This window comes from Strigops habroptila (assembly GCF_004027225.2).
Source record: "Strigops habroptila isolate Jane chromosome 13 unlocalized genomic scaffold, bStrHab1.2.pri S16, whole genome shotgun sequence".
Classification (NCBI taxonomy): domain Eukaryota; kingdom Metazoa; phylum Chordata; class Aves; order Psittaciformes; family Psittacidae; genus Strigops; species Strigops habroptila.
In genome coordinates, this window is record NW_022651054.1 from 8,902,690 (window position 1) to 8,923,407 (window position 20,718).

Below are 20,718 nucleotides of genomic sequence, written 5' to 3' on the forward strand. Positions count from 1 at the left end.
TTGCTGGTTTATTATTCTAGTAAATTTAGCAGAACAGTTTATCTGCTCCAATCATGATTCTTTGCTTTGTGGCAAGGATCTAAGTGTTGAATCTAGAGAACCACAGTAAGCCATGCCCTGTTTCTCTTAAGTGGCCCTCTGAAAATGCCAGCACACTGACTTGAAGCTACGTGACCTTTGGTTGCTCTTTGACCAGCCCTCTTCTAAAGGGTCTTGCATTAAGACCACGCTTCCCATTACTGCCAGCCAAATTGGTTTAGCAAAGTAAGTTACGTTAATCCTCTTGCTGCTGGACTGTCCTCAAGAGAAGCAGAACAGAACTTGTGTGTGGATGACCCGGACACAGGGCATCTGTTGTCCATCCGCTCTCATTTTAGCCAAGTCCATGTTTCTGTTTGAGGTTTGGTTCCTAATGTAGGTAATGACTTTAACCACCAAGACCTTGGCGATTGCTTGCTCTTCTAGGTTGAAGAGCACCCTTTCTGTTTTGCTACAAGTGGTTAGTTGTAGAAACAGCCGTCTTGGGCAGAATTCACACCTTGAAGGACTGACCACTTTGATCCTCTGTGTTTCCAAAGGAATCCCAGTGAACCAAGGAACAAGAAGGAAAATAAGGCTGGTTCTAGCATGACTTATCCTAAAGAGATGGGGTGGGGCACAGTCTCTGGCTGTACAGAGCACGTCTGTCTGCTGGCATCAGCATTTGGGTAGTTCGTGTTACTCTTTGGTCCCATTGGACCAGTCTAGAAGACAGAGTCAACACCATCTCTTGCCTGCACTTGCTGTTCTGTCCCCATCACTAGAGCTGCTGCTCCCTGCAATGCCACTGGGAAGCTTTCCCTGCTGCTCTCAGCTGCGATAGAGCACTCCAGTGAATATAGTGAGCTCTGTTTCAGCTGCCTGTGCTGTTTGAACCTTTATTGTAGACAGCCACATCTTGTGGCCAAGACTTAGTGGCTAGAGGACAGGTGAAGTGTGAGGAGGTCAGAGGGTTAGGTTTCCTCTAAGCCACAAAGTGCCATTCTGGCCTCAAGACCAAGTTACAAAGAACTAAAGGAGTGTATTGGGAAAAACAGCTTACTCCTGAGAGATTCCACACAATAGTTATTTTGTGAGCTTTTTATATAAGGGTAAAATGACTGTTGAAACTGGGCTCTCTGAGCCATGAGTTCCCATGGGGCCACCATGAAATGCCTACACAAGCAGAGGCTCAGAACGGCTGCTGGTGTTTGAGGAATTCAGGTTCACTTTGTGAAGGGTGTCAAACACCACCTTGAGCTTCAACTGTTGGGTCACAAGGAATTCAGCAACTGCTTCCCATCACAGCACAGGGCAAGGTGTGAATGGCTCCTTCTCACCCATGTTTGCTCTCTGCGGGCTGTGCTCAAAGCTCAAGAAGCAGTTTTATAATATGGTAAACACAGAAGCCAGACAGTCTTGGGTTGGATTAGGCTGTCCAAAGTTAAGCTTTGATATACATGACTACGACAGTTCCTTTCTAGGGATGTCCTAGTTTATCTGTGACTAAAATAACTGCAAATGGTGTGGAACAGAGTCCAAAGAGTGTTGCAAGTGAAGGCTGCCTACTGCAGATGTTATGGGCAAAACTTGCAATGCTGGGCTCCTCACTCGCCAGCAGTCTGTCTGTAAGAGGACTTGCTGGAGTCTCTTCAGTTCTCACTTCCTCGTGGCTTTTGGAGGAGTACTGTACTTCACTGTAGCCTTCCAGGAGCTTCAGTGTTGGTCTGACATTCACAACTGCTCTCTGAATGCTGTCAGTAGTAGTTGATTTGGGGGAGTGCAGGGTGAAGTTCAGGCATCCTCCAGTCCTGCTAGATCTCTCTCTTGACTCCAGGGTACAAGTGATTGTGGTAGGATCACTGAGGCACAATGACTTTCACCTTCTCTGCGCAATCCGAATGCACCCATGGGTACAGCTTAGTGATGGGGAAATCTTTTCCTGCAGGTGTAAGGTTGTAAGGTTGCTTCTGCACTGGGGAAACAGCTAGAAACATTCAAAGGGCCAGCAGGAAATGATGAATTAGATCCTGGTTTTCTGCCCAGCTGCCTGGGAAGATGGTGGAAAGAGTCTCATTGGAGCTGTTGTAGCACACAGTAGTTTAAAGGAAAGCCTTAGCTCTTTGGACAAAGCCCTCTGAGAGATGAGGAACGTGTTCCATGCCTGTCTTGCTGAATGTGTAATGCTCCATGAAGCTCTCTAGGCTGGGACCAGTTGGAGGACTGTTTAAACACAGCCTTGGTGGGACAGGGCAGGCCTGCAGCAAGGTGTGCAGAAGGGACCTGGAACATCCCATTGTTGAGGAAAGCACTATGTGAGAGAATAAGTCGCTTCTCCCTCTTCTGCTGGTTACCCAGCTGAGAAGTACTAGTGCAAACTGCATCACTGCTTCTGCGCCTGTCACTCAGCATGAACAAGTGGCTTGTAAAGATAATGGGGTGTGTGTTTTGCTGGCTGCACTGCTGATGTCTCCCCTTCCTTTCTTTAGGCTGTAAGACTGGAAAGCACCTACCAGAACCGCACCAGATACATGGTGGTAGTGTCCACCAACGGCAGACAAGACACCGAAGAGAGCATTGTCCTAGGAATGGATTTCTCTTCCAATGACAGGTACTCACAGTGTCCACGTGGGGGAAGTCCTCGTGTTCACCCACGTGTCAAGTGTAGAAATCCCTGTCTTGTGTCCATGCTTTCTGAGGATAGACTGCTTCAGGTTTTCCAGCTAACACCTTTCCTGAGATCCAGAATTCCCTATTTATTTCTTGAAGGGAGGTGGCAAATGGGAAGGTGACAGTGCAGGTCAGCATTTCCTCCGTTCCTCCGGGCATGTGTGAGGATGTTAAGTGCCCTTAAATGTCTCTAAATGGTGACGTCCCTAATCCTGCATCTGCACATCAGAGACAGGGAAACTTGGATGCAAAGAAAGAAAAAGCTGCGATTAGAAAAGCTGGGCATCAGGGTTCAGGAGAGCAGCTAATAAGAAGGTGATTGTCAGGCAGCCCCTCCAAGGTCATGGCAGAAAGAGCCTGATGGGAATATCAGGGTTGCTGATGGCAGATCTTGCACAACATGCCCTCTCCCCAGACATCAGTATGTCATCAGGGTTTAGTGCTTTTGCTTCGTTCATTTAAATTGCTGCTGACCTCTCTAAAAGGCTGCAGAGTGTGGCTGGGAAGCAGCATTTGCTGCTGGAGTGCCTGTAAGCCAGGAGGAAGCACCTCCAACAGCTTCAGAGGCAGAAGCTTCACATTTACAAGGGGGCGCTGGGCACTTTGGAGAGGGAATGGAGGCACATGAGTTGTAAGTAAGTTTTGGCATACATGGAGAAAGCATCACCTGGATATCCAGTGATTTTGGAAGGTTTTGTACACATGCTTACTTTAGCACAATTGCTACAGGAATGAGTCTTGCTTTTGACCCTGATTGGAAGAAATTTCAGGTAGTTTGCAGGGTTACCAGAAAATCTTTTTTGAACTGTTTGGCTAAGGAACTTCCTTCCAACCAGGCTGCTGATCACAACAGCCACCGTGCTTAACTTCACATGGCTCGGTTTGGATGTTTAGCTCAAGTGATGCCTGATAAAAAGAGGGACCAGCTTGATGCTGCCACTGCTCCTGTCTCCCTTCCTCTCTGTGTGTGCACAGCTGTAGCTCAGAGTTGTGGTAGAGTAAGAATAACTTGTCCTTGCCCAGGTTGCTGTGAGCTTGGAGTTTGCTATTGGCTGTGGTGTACCAGCATGGCCACCTTTGATAACTGAGAGCTCACTGGTATTCAGTCTCTAATAACACAGCAGGGTCATTTTAGCTTTCTGCTAGAGTTACTTCAGTTCTGGATGGTCAGTCTGATACACCCTCCCCTGGCCCACTTGGTATTTATAACTCAATGTAGACTTGTTGCTATGGTCTCTGATAAGTGCCTGCTGAACAGTATCACTAAAAATACCCTGGCCACCTTGGGAAGCCTTTTAAAAACACAACTTTCCATGAGCTCATCTCATGTTGTCAACAGAAATAGCTGCATGCCACAGTGTCTCCTTGTGCTGGGCATCAGTCGCTCCAAGGCATGTACGTTTACAGGGCTTCATGTCTGCTGACCCTCTGAAGCTTCGAGTCTCACCCTCTTCCCCCACTTCTCATGAGCTGCAGAGACTGACAGGGGTGTTAGGGCTTGTGGAAATTTGAGAGCAGCTATTACAAAGTGTAAGAGCAAGAGACAATAGAATCCAGTTCTTCAAGGTGCTGCTTTGGTTATGGACCAATTTTACAGCTTTATGAGATTCAGCTTTTTTGTTTGAGCACTTGGTGCAGGCTGTGTTGGGGTTCCCCTTCCTTTTTCCATTGCTTGACTTCTGCTTTTAACTTGGCTTTTTGCTCAGCCTTACAGAAAGCAGGTGACTGTGAGGGCAAAGAGGTCGAAGCAGCTGAGACAGGAGTGGGATTGCCAAGAGGTGTCTGTCTCAGCGGGTTGTGCTCATCCTCGAGGTGCAGGAGGGTGAAGAAGTCAGGAGTCAGCAGCGGGTGATAGGCTGTGATTGCTGACCTCCCTACCTTGCTGCTGGTCACCCTGCTGTTGCACTACAGCAATCCCAGTTCCCAGCAGCTGGGGCTGAGGGACAAACAAGAAAACAAAGCTGTGGATTGCAAAATCAGAGCTAGAACCAAACCACTTGAGCCTGAGAGGGACTAATCTGTAAGGAAAACCTTGAGCTGACTGAAGACTGTGAGCCCCCTCTGATCTTCTGCACAAAGCTTGCTGCTTTTGGATCCTGTTTGCTCTTCTCTTGGGTGTATGTTAACCCTTTAAGCTTGCTGGACAGAGTATTGCTGTACCCTGTATCTGGTTAATGATCCTTGCCAGATGCCTGTAGAACAACACTGGCACTGTTTGTCCCTGAGGCAACAATGGGATTTTTCCATTTTTTTTCCTTAATGAGTACAAAAATACACAACCATTGCTGTGAAATTACAATAATAGCATGGTGCTGTAGCAGATGGGATGACCTTCTCTTTCTTATTACAGTAGCACTTGTACAATGGGCTTGGTGCTGCCGCTGTGGAGTGACACCTTGATCCACCTGGATGGGGATGGGTGAGTGTCGTTTGTATGTTCTAGGATGCATAGCAGAGGGTCTCTGTGTGTGAGCTTACAGCACGGTGTATGGGGAAGGATTCAAATGACCACAGAGCCCTAACAGGTCCAGCAGACCTGTTGTTGACCTGTATGGGGTTAGTAGGCTCAAAGGCCCTAAATCACAGTGGCTGTGGCAGGGAACACCAATAATTGACTTATCTGTGAATAAACACGCACTGAGACAGTGGCTTATGTGTGTGTTTAAGCTGGAGTAAAGGAGCTTTTCCTGGAGAGTGGGTGTATAGTGAAAGCTCCTTAAAGGGATCCTATTATGTGCCTCCATCATGCTGCAGCAGGCAGCATTCAGCTGAACATAAAATAACAATGATGTTTCTCTGCCAAATAGACACCTGACTTGCAGACTCCTGTTTGTGCCACTTACAAAGCCTGTCTAGTGCAGTGCATGGAATGACTTTTCTTTCCTTGGTAGCTGCCCCAGGATCACTATAGCTGGATTCTGTTGCTCCCAGCTGTGGCACTGAATTTGTGTTGCCAAGGTAAACGGCACAGCCCAGCACTGTCCTACTGTCTTAGTTTCATTCCTGAACAGCAGCTGCTTAAAAAGAGTTATGGTAGAGCTTTTAGCGTGCTATTTTGATCTGTTTGCTAGCTGAACTCAGCAGTGTATGCATAGGGCTAGTCCTTTGCTGTTCTAATGTGCTACAAACTATCAGTTATTAACTGAAAAGTGGCTTTTGGGACACATTTTTACTATGCTTTTTTTCCCTTCTCCCCAGAGGGTTCAGCGTATCAACAGATAACAGGGTTCACATATTCAAGCCGGTGTCTGTACAGGCAATGTGGTAAGTACTTCCCGATGATGCTTTTTCCAAGGTGTTTTGGCTGCTTGAGCTTTTAAAGATCAGGTGCTGTTTTGTGTTACTGGTATCTTGAGACCTACTTGAGCATCCAGGAGTCTCCTTCAGAGACAGGGAAGGAAGTTTGATACTAAAGGAAAAAGAAAACATGCAAATGCTGGTGTACAGCAGTGAGTTTATAGTTCTGCTGCACTTTCATCTTGGCTGGGGGTAGGAAGGAATAGGGTCACTTGCCTTGCAAAGAGCTGCTGCTCTGAATCTCTCCGAAGTAGAATTGCTTTGAACACGTGTTTGAAATCGGGGGAATACACACTATGCATATTTTAGGAGTCTGTGTCTCCGCTGAGACATGTTCATTGTGACAGCAAGAAGGAAAGAGAAGCTGCCTGCATTTTTTCTTTCCTTTTAGGGTGGCTCATGTAAGAATGTAGAGGCCATGAAAGTATTTCTGGCTCAAGCTTCTTTGCATTGCAGAAATACGTTGCCTGTCAGGGTGTCATGCTACTGTGTCACCCAAGTGATTTTGACCTGGATCCTTCTGATCCCAATCAAAGATTTAAAACAAGCTAAAAATAGGGGAGGGGGATTTGTTTGCCAGGAGCAGCTGAAGAAACTTCTGACATCCCTCGTGAGAGAGGGTGGACACCTAAACACTTCAGTAGAGTCAAGTCCTAAGCCCTTGTGCTGGTTGTGCAGCTCTCCATGTCTGATTCCTGGGTGTCCAGGGAATCTGGTGGCACAGTAAAAGTTGTCAGAGCACTCTGGCTTGGACACAAACTCTGTGCATTCTGGTTTTTGGCTTAGGTAGTTGTAGCAGGTTTTAGGAGCCAGAGACAGAGGTGCCTCTGCCTTCTCAATTGTGAGCACCTTTGCTGCTATCCAGGCTTGTCTTGACATACTTCAGTTAAGACATGGAAGTTCTTGCAGCATATGGTTATCCAAGCCTTTGCTGGGCAGCCTCCTCCTCAGTGCTGGAGGATGTTACCTGTAGCACTGGGGTTTGTACTGACTGATGGTACCTGAGCAGCACCCTGGATTTGGCTGCTGCTCTGTGCTTGGTACCAACCTGAGGAAAATATTACAACCCTGCAAGTATTTTTCCCTTTCTAGGTCTGCTCTGCAGAGTTTACATAAAGCTTGCGAGGTGGCACGGAGCAACAATTACTACCCAGGGAGCCTCTTCCTCACATGGGTCAGTTACTATGAGAGCCATATCAACTCCGACCAGTCGTCAGTCAATGAGTGGAATGCCATGCAAGATGTCCAGTCCCACCGGCCCGATTCGCCCGCCCTCTTCACAGATGTGTAAGTTGGGCTGGCTCTGCTGAGCCCCAAGTGTTTGGCTGCAGGCTCCAAATGAGGAGAACTTTCCACAAGAGATTAATCTTAATTAGTTATTAATGAGGACAGGTTTCATCTTCCAGGTAATAATGGACCCCTGGTTAGGTAGACACCAGCACTGGAAGCTTACCCCTCCTGGGGTTCCTGTGCGTCTCCTCCAGCTTCTGTTTTCAGTCCAGTTGTTTACCTTGCCCTTTAGGCTTGCAGATGTTCTGCAAGGTAAGTCCTGTGTTACTAGCAAGAGATGAGGTGTGTATCCTAGTACCTAGGCTTTCCTCTTTGCTGGTTTTGCCCTCTGGTTTCCAGGCCTGGTGTCTCCTGGAAGGAATAGGTTTCTGTGGACTTTGCTCTTACACTGGCATGTGTCTGAGCACATGCTTAGAGTAACATGGTCTTTTTTTCCCCTTATTCAGTTCATTTTGCTGTAAAGTGTCTATGTATGGACTTCTGAGACTGTGAGCTCAGAAGCATCCTTACAGGCATCCAGCTGACACACCTAAGAGTGGGGACAAAGAACAGCAGAGTTTCTCAGTGTTTTGAGGAGCTCTGCAAGTGTGGAACAGGACAGAATATAGGTCCCAAGCTGTCTCCAGCTAAACATTTGGATGTCTGGTGCCATATCGTCCAAAACAGTGGCTGACGTAGATAGGTGGACAGTTTGGAAAGGCAAAATGTATAGGCTGTATCAACATTAAAGGTTTACAACCCCTGTAATTAGTAATTGCTGATGGTACTGATACCATAGAACCTCAAAAGTAGTCTGTGTCCAGACGTGATGCTGAGCATGAGGGCTTAGTTGCCCGATTTGTAGTAGAAGAAATGACTTCACTAGCCCCAGCTGCTCTCACAGATTATAGTGCTCTTGGTTGATTTATGCTCTCAGAGATTTCCTGTTGTTGGAGTTCAATGAGTGAATAATAATGCTAAGCAGTTGTTCAGCTGTGAACAAGTCTCCGCACTTGATTGTTTCTTAATGTACAAGGAGGGTGGCTGAGAAGTTTTGGCAAGCTGTCAGGTTAATATTCTCTTTTGGCTTATTATATATAAATTTTGCGTCACCCACCCTTTCCCCTGTGGCAGCAGTTGGATGATTTCCTGGGGACGCCGAGACAGCGTTTAATTGAGTCCTGAAATAATGCAGGAGGTTAAAAGGATCAGGAACATTGATGATCTTTATTTGTGAACCACCAGTTGGACACTGGTAAAGCAGAGGAGTGTCTCTGCAGTCACCATCAGGGCAGCCTTCCAGAGGAATGGAGAGGTGCTGTGAGATGTTGCTGCTGGGTCCCTTCTAAAGATGATGGGTGAGGCAGCTCTGGGCTGCTGCTCTGTTGCAACTTCCCCTGGTGTTAGTCAGGCTATTTTTGCAGCTGGTGATAAGGCCCCTGGCAGCAGAGGCTGGAGGAATGCACAGAGGCTTAGCTGCCCTTGTCTCTCCATGTAAGGAGCTTTGGAGCTGTTACCTTTCCAAGAAAGGTAGGGGGAGGCTTAGATACTGCTCCAGAGAGTATAATGTAGCCTTCCCAATTTAAATTTTACCAAATACCAGAGGTTCTCTAGATGACAACAATGGATTAGGAGCATTCAGTTGGTCTCTTTCATATACAACCAGGAATCTAAACTGGGCTTTACAGTCACCTGAATTCCCTCCAGCTGAGGACATGCTTGGGGGGAAGTAGTGTATCTGATGCTGCAGAGTATCCAGTCTACACAATACCTGTTTAAAAGTGCTGTGAGTCCAGTTTGTTTCCCCTTCTGGTGACTGTTTCTTCTTGCTTGCTTCTGACAGTCCAACTGAGCGGGAACGCACAGAACGGCTGATTAAGACCAAGTTAAGGGAGATCATGATGCAGAAAGATTTGGAGAACATCACCTCAAAAGAGGTTAGTGGTGAGGGAACAGCACTGGAAATGCTGTTGCGCAAACTAGAGAGCTCTATACTTTATGCCGTGATGAAAGGCTGGAACAAAAACTTCACATGGCTTCTTTGTGTTCCTCCTCCCCACCCAGATACGCACCGAGCTGGAGATGCAGATGGTGTGTAACCTGCGGGAGTTCAAAGAGTTCATTGACAATGAGATGATAGTGATCCTCGGGCAGATGGACAGCCCCACACAGATATTTGATCATGTCTTTTTGGTAAGTCTTACAGTGAATTCAAAAGTAAACTCACCAAACACATCTCCCTATGTCTTGGTTGACACAGAGGCCACTGGAGGAACTCTGAAGCTCTGAAGGAGAGATTGGCTGATCCCAGGGTCACATACTCTTAAGCAGGACACTGGTGCTATTGAACAAGAGCATTCTGGCTTCTTGGCTGTGCTAAACTTTGCCATACAACACCAGCCAAGCTGTAGACCCTGTCACTAGTCTAGCTCATGCTTTGCCTAGAAAGGTTGGACCAGTAATCCTTGAGGTCCCTTCCAACCCAGTATTCTAGGATACTAGAGGATGGAAGGTGAAAAGTCTCAATTCTAACTACTTTTCAGGGCTATTTCCATTAATGTAAGACTAGTTTTATATCTTTAACTGTCCAGAGTATCCACACAGCAAGTTCTTGGAGTGTGTTTGGGAAGGGCATAACTAAAGCAAAGAGGGAGGGAAGCTATTGGGGAGAGCTATGTAACGTTCAGGTGGAATCACACTCTTGTAACATGGGAAGCGCTGAGTTCATGTGATCCAGGAGGAACAGAGGAGCTTAATGAAGAATCCTGGAGATAAGTCACTTATGGAAACATAAACATTTTGCCTGTTAATGTTTTGCTGGCTGAGTTGCCTTTCATTGCTGCTGGGCCCTGTCTAATTACTGCACCACCTCCTGGTGAGTCAGCGTTCCATTGGATTTCCCAGCCCTGGAGCAACGGGCACAGGTTTGGTTGGGAAGTCTAGCCTATGAGGTTGGCTCAACTTGAAACAAAGCCATTCCTCTTGGACCTGCTGGGCTTTCCAAATGGAGAGAGCCTCTCCCAGTCTCCTTGAAGCTTAAAAGCAATGGTGTATGTTAATGTGAGCGCTCCCAAGAAATTGTGGTGTGGTAGAGCCAGGAAACTTAAAGTACCTACAATGTAATGGGTTTTATTTTTCCAAACTATGTGTTCTCCGGAGAGAAAGACCTGTTCACAGGCTTACAGTGCTAGTCAAAAGCAGTACAGGCAGCTCAGTGTGCTGCAGGGCTTGGAGTCTTGGCTCTGAGTGCATTTAATGGGAACAAGACCTTTAAAACAAGGCTTGAAGGAGAAATGCTGTGGCTAATGTGTGGAATAGAAGTATTTGCAAAGCAGCTCTGCGGTGAGGAGCAGTGCTGCTGGGGCTGGGCACCAGCTTAATTCAGGAGTGTGTATACTGCAAGGCAAAGTGAGGCATGGAGCTGTTTCCTTCCAGGTGGAGTTAAGAGCCCTGTGGGATCCCACTTAGGGAGTGCTAAAATAACTAATCAGGAAATAAGAGACCTGATGATGTTGGTAATTGTGGATCAAAGGATGGGAGAAAAGGCTTTCACCACTGCAGCATTGTTCTCCCTACTTGTGGAAACTGGTGGCTCCCAGGCCTCAATTAAGGTATTCTTCCTTGGCCAGAAAGAGACAACATGAAGCTAACTAAGGCTGAGGGTCAGGGTGAATACAGCAGGGATCAAAATATCATTGTTGGCAGATACTGAATAGCAAGAGCCCCCCTAGTTGTCCTTCAGACTACGCACAGCTCTGGACTTTGCTGGGATTGACTTGATCTCTGGCTGAAGATTGGATTCCGTTGTAATCTGCACTACCATGTAACGTTTGCTCTTTTATCATGCTCGAAATTCAGTCCCATCTGTGCTGACCCCTTGAATGGTGTCCTCATCAGGATGATTTCTCTTAGGAAGTAGTTCACTTTGAGAAGAACGAGCTGCTTTTTGTGTGAATACAAGACAACAGGCTTATGCCCAGTAGCTACCAGAATAGTAACGCAGCCCTTTCCTGTGCATGTACATCCAGACATGGGCTGGGAGTGCTCAGGACTTCTCTGGAAATGCTGTCATGGGCACCATTGTGTCCCTGTGAGAGCTCTTGGAGCGCCACATCTCAAGCACAGGGTGCCTGTGCTTTCTGGGGCAAGCAGCAACCCATCCTCTGGGTGGACACTGCAAGACTGGGATGTTCTCCCTTTCAGGCTGACAGGCTTTGGCAGCAGTGGGTATCCTCCAAGGGCTGGCTCACCCTGGCGCTGCGCCTCTTCTGGCCCTTGAATGATGTGGAAGCCTGTGCCATGGGAGCAGCCATGAGCAGTGCTCTTCTGCTGGTGATGGTAGTGCTGCCTGCTCTCTCTTTTATCTGAACCATCTTTCAATTCAGGAGGTATTTTAGGGCAGGGAAGCAGATAGCTTCTGCACCTTAAATTTCGAAGGAAGCCTTTGAGTGCTTTTGTCCTCAGTCAGGATTTATGTGTTTGAGCAGCAAGCAAGTAGCTTGGAGGCCCTGTGTGTGCTGTAGAGGGTTAGCTAGCCAGGGTTAAATGTGTTTATTTCTCTGCACACACGCTTTGAACATGGGGAGATGAGGTGTAACCCAAGTGATCTTACTGTGTTGGTGCCTTTGATGTGTGAGATAGGTGTTTCATGCATAAAGAGCACCTGGATGGTGCTGGCAATCTCTCTGCTGTGGGGTAGAGCTGGCAGCAGCCTCCAGGGAAAGGGTGGAGTGGTCTCATCTTTGCGGAGGTTGGTTTGTCAGTGGTTTGCAGGAAGTGCCAGCGTATGGTGCTGGGCTCCTGCTTTGAAGAGCTGCTTGTGGCTTCAGAATAGATCTGCTTAATGGGGCAAGGTAAGGTGCTGAACATCAGCAGTGTTACCACTCTTCTGTGTGCCCATGTATGCAAAAGACTCCCTGCTCTCCAACACTTTGGCTGGCCAGCTTCTTCCTCCAGGTCACTGGTGACAATCCCTCTCTCCAGCAGTTGTCTGGCCAGGCCTTCCTTCTGGCTGATGTGTCTCTTTGCATGTTCTCCCTGCAGGGCTCAGAATGGAACGCCTCCAATTTGGAAGACTTGCAGAACAGAGGGTAAGTAGCTTCAGGCTATCAGCTTAAAAGCAAGAGCCTGACCTCAACACTTGTCTGTGCAACAAATGCTCTTCCATACCTGCTGTGTAACCCCAGTCTTACTAAAGGGTTTGCAGATCCAAACAAGCTCTTGCTTCCTCCAAACTCCGCATCCCACAAACGGGCACCCTAAAGTAAAAGAATCTTGTTCCCTGACCTTGACTGACATCCCCTTGGTGAACAAAGGAAGCCAGCAATCTCAGAGCTATAAGTAGCAAAAAGCCACAATTACTTAACTGGATGCTATGTAGTTGGCTCTGTGCCCTCTGCTCCAGCCCGTTGTTCTGGACTGAGGTCTCACGATTGCAGAGGCACTTTGGGGTCTGGACCTCCGGACTGCAGCAGGAAGGAAAATATGTAAAAAGAGCATTTGTTGCCTTGAGTGGGGCCCAGGAGGAAGTCCTGTAGCTCTCAGGCTCAGCACTGATGGGTTCCTCTGTCTCCTGCCTTTTCAGGCTTAAGCTTAGAGTGTCCTTTCTCTAGGCCAGATGGATCTAAGTAACAACATTTTGCAATTAAATCATTATTTACGGGCTTGGCTTATTTGTGCCAAATCCAGTGGAAAGAAAACTAATCACTGCTGAGTTGAATTGCTAGCATAGTTCTGTACCTCAGAAAATGGACTCTCCTCACTGAGCTAACTCAGCTCAGAGTCTGCTGCAGTTCCCTTGGGCCAGACAGGTCCTACTTGACTGCCAGAGCTTTCATACCTGTTAGGGAAAAGAGATGTCACTCCCTTGAAGTGCTTTTGTTCTGTCTGATAGCCCAGCGTGAGTGCAGTTCATAAGCATCTTACGAGTAACCCTCAGGGCTAAAAATACTGGATGTAGTGTACATAAATACCATATGCTTTCTCTAGCAGTTTCCTTTCCAGAAAATTAAGAGATAAGAAATAAATCCTCCCTAGCGGCTCGTTGTCCATTGCATCTCTCTCTAGTTACTTTACACATTTGTTTAACTATGGTGTACATGAGCTTATGCCTTCAGTCTTCCTGTGTTGCTGGTGCAGCAGGAGGAGAGATTCACAAAGGGGCTTTGAGAAAGTGTCCAAACACAAACTGAAGAGGCTGTGCAGGAGCTCCTGTGACACAAGCGTTGCTGACTTAGGTGGGCACGCAGTGTGTAACCCGACATACTGCAGAGGAAGCTTCTATCCAGCATGGGTGGGAGCCCTTTTATCAGAGGCTAGGCTTGAAATTGCTCAGCAAAACCTTTTGTCTGTATCAGCTGCTGCTTCCTTGCATTGAGCCCTGGTTTCCAAGGAGGTGTGTTCAAGACTGCAACTTCAAATGCTGTGAGTTTTGCCACTCGCAAGGCAAGGCTTTTGCGTGGCAGCTGTGATCTCTCTCTGAACTTGCTGTGTTCTGCACATTCTGCATTTTCATCTGCTCTCTGTTCCCATGCAGGGTGAGGTATATCTTGAACGTGACTCGAGAAATAGATAACTTCTTCCCAGGGCTCTTCGAATACCATAATATTCGGGTGTATGATGAAGAAGCAACAGATCTTCTGGCTTACTGGAATGACACCTACAAATTCATCTCCAAGGCAAAGTAAGTCTTTTCAGAGCAGAAAAAACACATTTAGAAGATGTATACTAAGTATTTTATATTTTCCTACTGATTTTCTTAACTACTTTTCCTCCTTGCATGCCCACCATCAAAGCATTTTCATTCTGTAGTTTCTGGCTAAGAGTTGCTTTCCACGAATTTTCATTCTTGCAGATGCTTGTACAAGGAGCAGGTAGGACTAGTGAGGGGTTTCTGCCCAGTTGCAGTCCAGGCAAACAGTGGAATGGATCATTCCTGTACTGGGGAGCTAACAGTTTGCCAGCTGCTTAGGAAATGCAGCGGGTCTGCAGAGGTGCTGGAGGGAGGAAAAGGCAGTAACAAATAGAGCACGGCTTAACAAAAGTTAGAAGCAAAACCTTCTAAGCCAAAACCAAGCATAAGCTGTTCCCTGCATTGTGAGGTTGTATGATGAAGCCCACAGTCTGGATGTGTAATGTAGTGTAATGTCTTGTAGTGTAATGCTCTAGAGTAAACTCTTTCCTTTAACAGGAGTAAGTGCCTGTGTAGGTCTCTGAGCTGTCAGTTATAGTGAGTAATCTGATAGCAGATGCTGAAAGTAGGGCCTTTTTACTGCAGAGAACTGCATCCCAGTTATATGAGCTGTCTCCAGTTAATTCAGCAGCCTTCCTAAGAGAGAACTGGTCAGAAAGCAGATTGGCATATGTTGCCTTTAAAGTATTATTTCCATTATAGAAGTCTGTCATCTCTTAACCATAGCTGGTGCTTGCAATTTCTCATAGCCTTTAAAAGCTGACTTGTTTGAGTATGGCTTGAGACTTTATTTAAGGTGGTGTCACTGTATTCCCTTAAGTACTTAAGCACTGTGGCACCACATTTGTGTGATGTATGGATGCCCTTGTCATTTGGAATACTGCTCGATACCCGTGGGCCACTGGGGCTGAGTTCAAGGGTGCCATACGAGTCTTTAGCAGTCTTCATGAGTCTGCAAACAACTGATGTTTGTCCACTTGTGATAAAAGCTTTGGAAAAGCTGTTGTAACAAAATCTGTTAAGAATATTAAGACCCTGTTCTTCACTTTCTTTGCGTGTCTTGCTCCAGTTTGTAAATTGGATTATCACATCACATCCCAGACTTCCAACTGTGGCCACAGCACTGAAAATATGTTTGATAATGCTCCAGTAAAGAAGTTGCTATTTTCTTAAGCTTCTCGGAGGCCATGTTTTCTATTCAATGATCCTCTTTTTGTCTTTCTCCCGCTTCAGGAAAAATGGTTCCAAGTGCCTGGTGCACTGCAAGATGGGAGTGAGCCGCTCGGCATCCACAGTGATTGCCTATGCCATGAAGGAATACGGCTGGAACCTGGACAGGGCATATGACTACGTGAAGGAACGGCGCACCGTCACCAAGCCCAACCCCAGCTTTATGCGGCAGCTGGAGGAATACCAAGGGATCCTGCTGGCCAGGTGAGTGGAAGGAATGACCCTGACTACCTCTGTTAAGACATAAGTGATTGACTCCATTATTTTAATTAGAACTTCCATTGCTGCATTATGAGCTCCTGATTGTCTTGGGAAAGATAGCACTTTATTTTCATGGGTTATCTCAGCTGAGCCTGGGAAAATGGGTGTAATAAAGAGATTTTAGGAGGCTCTTCGGCTTCTAGGATGGCTGATTTTTTTTGGAGAGTAGCATCCTGTGATCTACCATTTGAATGCAGCATTCAAAGCTGTGCAGACTCCAGCAGAGATAAACGGTGTTCCTATTGCTTGTAACATCACTTGGCAGGGAACTCGCTTTGTCTCCATCTCAGCCTTACAGTTCCCTGTTGAACATGCCCCTCCTCAGCAGCTGGTCTGGTTTTATTTAGATCCCTTCAGTAAGTGTTGGTGTTAGGGGAGGGGACAGGATGTTCTGTGCATTGCAACAGCCGTGTTTATTCCTGCATGGAGTCCTGAGGCTGGTGTGGAGCTGGGCAAGTGTGTTGTAAGCCCAAGCCTATCACCTGATTAGCAAAAAGACACAAATATTGCATGTTTCTGAGAAATCCACTTGTAAGCTGCATTAAGCAATGTCTTCACGTGATCAGCTGGAAGGAGATAGTGATACTCTGTGTTCACCAGATTACGGTGTTTTGTTTAGGATCCTGGTGTGCTTTGCCAGGGAGCAGGTCTGAAGCAAGCACAACTACCCAAGCTGAGTCTCCCGACACAGGAGGTGGCTCTTGGCATGTTTTGACCAGAGTAATTACTTCATAGATTCATGGTGCTGTCAAAAGGTTCCTGCCTTATGCTGCTCTTTACAGCAGCTCGGGCACTTACGTTCTTTCTTTAGGGCATAGTTATCACCTCTGTCCTCTGCTTGGTTTTGTCCCTTTGGGTCTGTCCTGTCCACTTGCAAAAGCCAGGTAATACCGAGTCTCAGATAGATCACAGTGGAATACGTATTTCAAGAAATTGTGCTCTTTTGGACTGAACCCCTTTGAGACAGACACCACACCTGCCTTTGGTGCCTCGTGTGACACCAAACGTGCTGCTGGCACCAGTTAATAAAGGTCAGTGCTTAACTCTGAGCTAAAGGTGACCTGACCAGTGTGGTGTGCTATGTAGCACTGAGCAGACCGGGCAACCAGATCTCACTGGGGTAGGCTGGAGGGAGGAAAAGCAGCTTTTCAGACCTGAAAAACACATCAACATCCTTTGCAACAGGTTGGTGAAACCTGCGAGGAGCCCTGGGCTGGTAGCAGCTGCTATATCAGATCTTCAGCCCTGCAGTTGGTTTAGGTAATCTGTCACACTGGTGGTTGGTGGCACACCTGCAGAGCCACCCTCCACAAACATTTTGGTTAAGGGTTTGGTTTTTTTCCCCTGCCTTCCAGTAATTTATCTTTCAGGAGGTAAATCTTTCTTGCTGCCATAATTTATCTGGTGTGTGACTCCCATCCCACTTGAGCACACCACTGCTCCTGACCTACTCTGCAAGTCCCCATGCAACAGCATGAAGAAGATGACTTATGAGGCTTTAAAAAATACAAGAGCAGTGCATTGCATCTGTGTGGGAAGGACTAAAAAGCCTGTAGTAAATGAAGCTTCACTGAAGCAAGGAGTGGCCTCTCTGTGCTGCAGAAAGGGTCCCTCTTTATGTGGTTCCTTTCTCAGCACCAAACTGCTTTTTTATTCCCCTCTTTCTTTATGTTATTTAGCTTTGCCCTCTGCTCTCTGCCTGCCTTGTTTATTGCTGCAGTATTCCAGGACAGGTAAAAAAACAAAAACCCAACAGATTCACACTCATGTGACTGCTCCAGTTTCAGGGGGATGGTATTTGAGGGCAGCCATGTGCTCGTGCTATCTGGTTACGGTTTTGTGTTGGGGTTATAGCAACTGGAATATGTTTTCCAGCTGTAAAATGAAAACCCCCTGCCTGCTTCTAGTCACAACAACAAGCGTGTTTTGCTCTTTGGGACTGTCATACTTCCTGGGGTTAGTTAAACTGTCTCTTCCTATCTAGTGATAGCCACAAAAAGGCTGAGCCAGCCCTGTTGCTTTATGGATAAGTTACAGGAAAACAGTGTTTGGGATCCTCTATTCCTTGTGCAACTTGTGAATCGACAGCAGTAATGTTGTACCAAAGCCTGGAGAGCTGGCTGCAGCCTGGTGAGAGGTGGGGAGGCTCCTGTTCCAAGGCTGGTGTGGCCACAAGCTGGCCAGCCCCAATGCTGCCCCAGACCTTGTGCCATGGGATGTTCTCCCTGGCACTGGGAATGCTGTCCGGGAAGGTGAAGAGGTGGCTGTGGGCTCTAGGAAGGGACACGGGCTCCTATTCTGCTGTTAGCACAGCTTGCAGGTTGTAAGAGCAGAGGAAGGGTGAGATTGAAAGCTGATACAATGCACCTCTCCCAGTGGTTGTTTACATGTGTTTTGATTATCGGATCAAGGCTGTGCTGGGCAAGTTGGGTTTGCTCGTGCGTGAGGGTAGTTTTGACTTTCAAAATCAGATGTGCAGCTGGATGCGAGCGCTGAAGCGCCAGGGTGGGAAGTGCCCTCAGAAAACATCAACAACTTCTCCCCAGGTTACATGAGCAGAGACACGGGAAGTCTTTGGCATCCCATGCAGAGGCTCAGCAACAACCTGCCCCATGGACAAGCCTGGTTCTGCTGCCAGTGCCAGACGTTGCTCCAAAACCCATTAGAGACAGAGCACGTGCACCCCAGAGAGACACCTTTGGCCTTTAGTCTTGATCCTCCTCTCTGAAAGGCCCTGATTCTGCCCTGTGTCATACACAAAGGTTGTAGCTGATTATGGGGTTGGAAAGCTAAATCTGGTTGTGGGTGCCCAACAGCTAAGGAAAATAATCCACTACAAACTGGTGCATTGTAATTAGTTCAATAGCATCTGTTAATTAACTGACTGCAGCCGATGGATGTGTCTGGGAGCGCCTGCTCGAACTAGCAAGGGCCTGAAGAGGTTTTGCAAGGTCTCCTGCAGATCCAAGACCTTTCTGTGGTATCTGCTCTCCTCCTAGGGGCAATCGGTGGAAGCACAGCCCTGTGGCCGTGGTCACTCAGCAAAGCCCTTGCAGACATGGCTAGCTGGTGTGGTTTCACTGTCAGAACTTGCCTCCTTTGCTCTCTGTAAGCCCGGGGGCTTGGGCTGGGTTTTTTGGCAGGTATGGATAAGGAAGATGTTGCAATGCCACTGGGCTTTGTGGCTGCTTAGACCTTCCTAAGGGGACTTTCCAAGAGCTGGAGAACTCTTGAGCTTCCTTCCTGTGGAAGGCAGGCTTGTTGACTGTTGAGGATGTCTTCTGTTACACACACCCACATCCTCCCACCCCACCCTACCCTCTTGGTTACCAGAGCTCAATTATTGATCACTGAAGCTGTTCAAAGAAGGAGCCACAAGGGAAATTTGGCTTCATTCCGTGTCCACCATCTGCTCACATCGAGGACTAGGGACCCTCTCTCTTCTGGTCATCACTCACCTGCTAGCAAAAAGTGCTTTCTGGTTAAGGAAGGACCAAATTCTGTAGTCAGTTAAACATTGTTTGTTGAATGGACTGATAAAATACTGCTGGAGAATGTGAATTTAGCTACTGGAAAGTGGCTTGTTATTGGATCAACTTCTCCAGCAGTGGGTTTGACCCTGAACTGTTCAAGTGAAGCTGCAGTTGTGGTCAATGACTCCAGTATTTGGCATGATTCTTTGTATAGGTTGCATCCTCTTACAACAAGGTGGATCTGGCTCTAGTATGTGAAGACACTACTCAATGTTTTCCTTTCTTTTCCTCCCCACAGCAAACAGCGGCATAATAAACTGTGGCGCTCGCACTCGGACAGTGACCTCTCGGACCATCACGAGCCCATCTGCAAGTCAGGGCTGGAGCTGAACAAAAAGGAGATCACCACGTCGGCCGACCAGATCTCAGAGGCAAAGACCAACGACAACCAGCAGCCCATGTCTCCCATCTACTCAGCTGAGCTAGACAGGGAGCAGCAGCTCCCAGAGGATGCCAACATGATTGAGGAGGTGTGTGTGAAGGAGAGAAGGATTCACCTAGAGTTTACATGTCGAGAATTCCACGCTGAGCAGATGGAGGACAAGCTGAACCTGAACAATATCAATGGCTGTACGGCAGGATGTTGTGTAGACTCTGTTCCCCCTGATAACTGCCGTGCTTCTGAGGCCTTAATGCAACTCCAGCACCCTTTGGAAATAACAGAGTTCCCTGATTTGACAGTGGACGATCTGGAAAAAGATGCCCTTAAGCCTGATATGAACGTGCACTTGGTTCCCATGGAAGAATTCACTTCGTGCTTAAAAGACTTTCCCCAAACCCCAAACCAAAATTCCCCAAGTCTCCAGCAGAATCCCCAGCCCGCAGTGACAGAGCTCAGTACAGACAGGATTGATTTCTTCAGTGCTTTGGGGAAATTCGTGGAGCTTTCCCAGGAGAGCCGGTCACGCACTTGTTCCCATTCCAGGATGGAGGAGCAAGGAAGTGGAAGGAACGGGGTCTCCAGGGTGCCTGTGCTGGAAGTGCCGCCTGCTGTCGATGGGGGTGCAGATACTCGAAGGAGCAGCTCTGGAAACTCTCCTCAGGCATCAGATGACTCCTCCACAGATGAAGAACAGCAAAAGGTTAAAATAACTTGCTCGTTTTTCCTAGGAACTGCTGCTCAAACCTGGTTCCCCTGCTGTGGGCAGGGGATTTCTCACTGAGCAGGGTAGCCACTGGGGAGGCATTGCTAGATACTTTCCCTCTTCTTCAGTTTTAGATACTTGCCCTTTTCTGTGCTTTTTCCTTAAGCATCTGTTTGCTGGCAGAGGCAGGGCACTGGCCGAGTTAACCTTGACCTGCTGTGCTGTTGTCATGAGAAACTTACTTTTGAGGTTTGCATCAGATAGGTTGAACCCAAGGTTCAACATCCTGAACCAGTGTGGGTATTTATCTTGACTTGAGAAATCCATCAAAGAATGGGATAAAACCTGCACCTTCCCCTGGTTGGAAAGCACCAGCAATGGGATAGTAAATCAAGGCAGATGTAGAACTTCCACTGCTGGAGGAAGAGAATGAGCCTGTCCAGGCCTGAAGTGATGGGATCAGGCATGTCATGGCTCACTTCTCTCCTGGGTAGAGAGATGATCCTGACAAAATTTAGTAACCTCTGAATTGAGGTACTTTTCTCTTATAATTGCTTTCCATCCTCCAGGGCTCTCACAGGGATTGATGGTGTCTGGGGCCATCGTTTTCTGGGAGCCTCTCTTATTTAAATTCCACGCTGCATTGCTTGAATCTTTTCCATCT

General features: G+C 47.3%; 1 protein-coding gene across 10 annotated transcripts in view; it reads left to right on the forward strand.

The window, feature by feature from the left end:
* SSH2 (slingshot protein phosphatase 2) overlaps positions 1-20,718 on the forward strand; it is a 93,619-nt gene that overhangs the window by 66,430 nt on the left and 6,471 nt on the right. For 5 of the 10 annotated variants that reach the window (XM_030472448.1, XM_030472450.1, XM_030472451.1 and 2 more), the window contains 10 exons: positions 2,508-2,629; positions 5,039-5,107; positions 5,887-5,952; positions 7,078-7,272; positions 9,098-9,191; positions 9,319-9,447; positions 12,298-12,344; positions 13,790-13,936; positions 15,179-15,379; positions 19,208-20,051. In XM_030472448.1, coding sequence (XP_030328308.1) covers positions 2,508-2,629; positions 5,039-5,107; positions 5,887-5,952; positions 7,078-7,272; positions 9,098-9,191; positions 9,319-9,447; positions 12,298-12,344; positions 13,790-13,936; positions 15,179-15,379; positions 19,208-20,051 — 1,914 coding nt within the window. The other 5 variants (XM_030472449.1, XM_030472456.1, XM_030472453.1 and 2 more) reach the window with 5 other exon arrangements.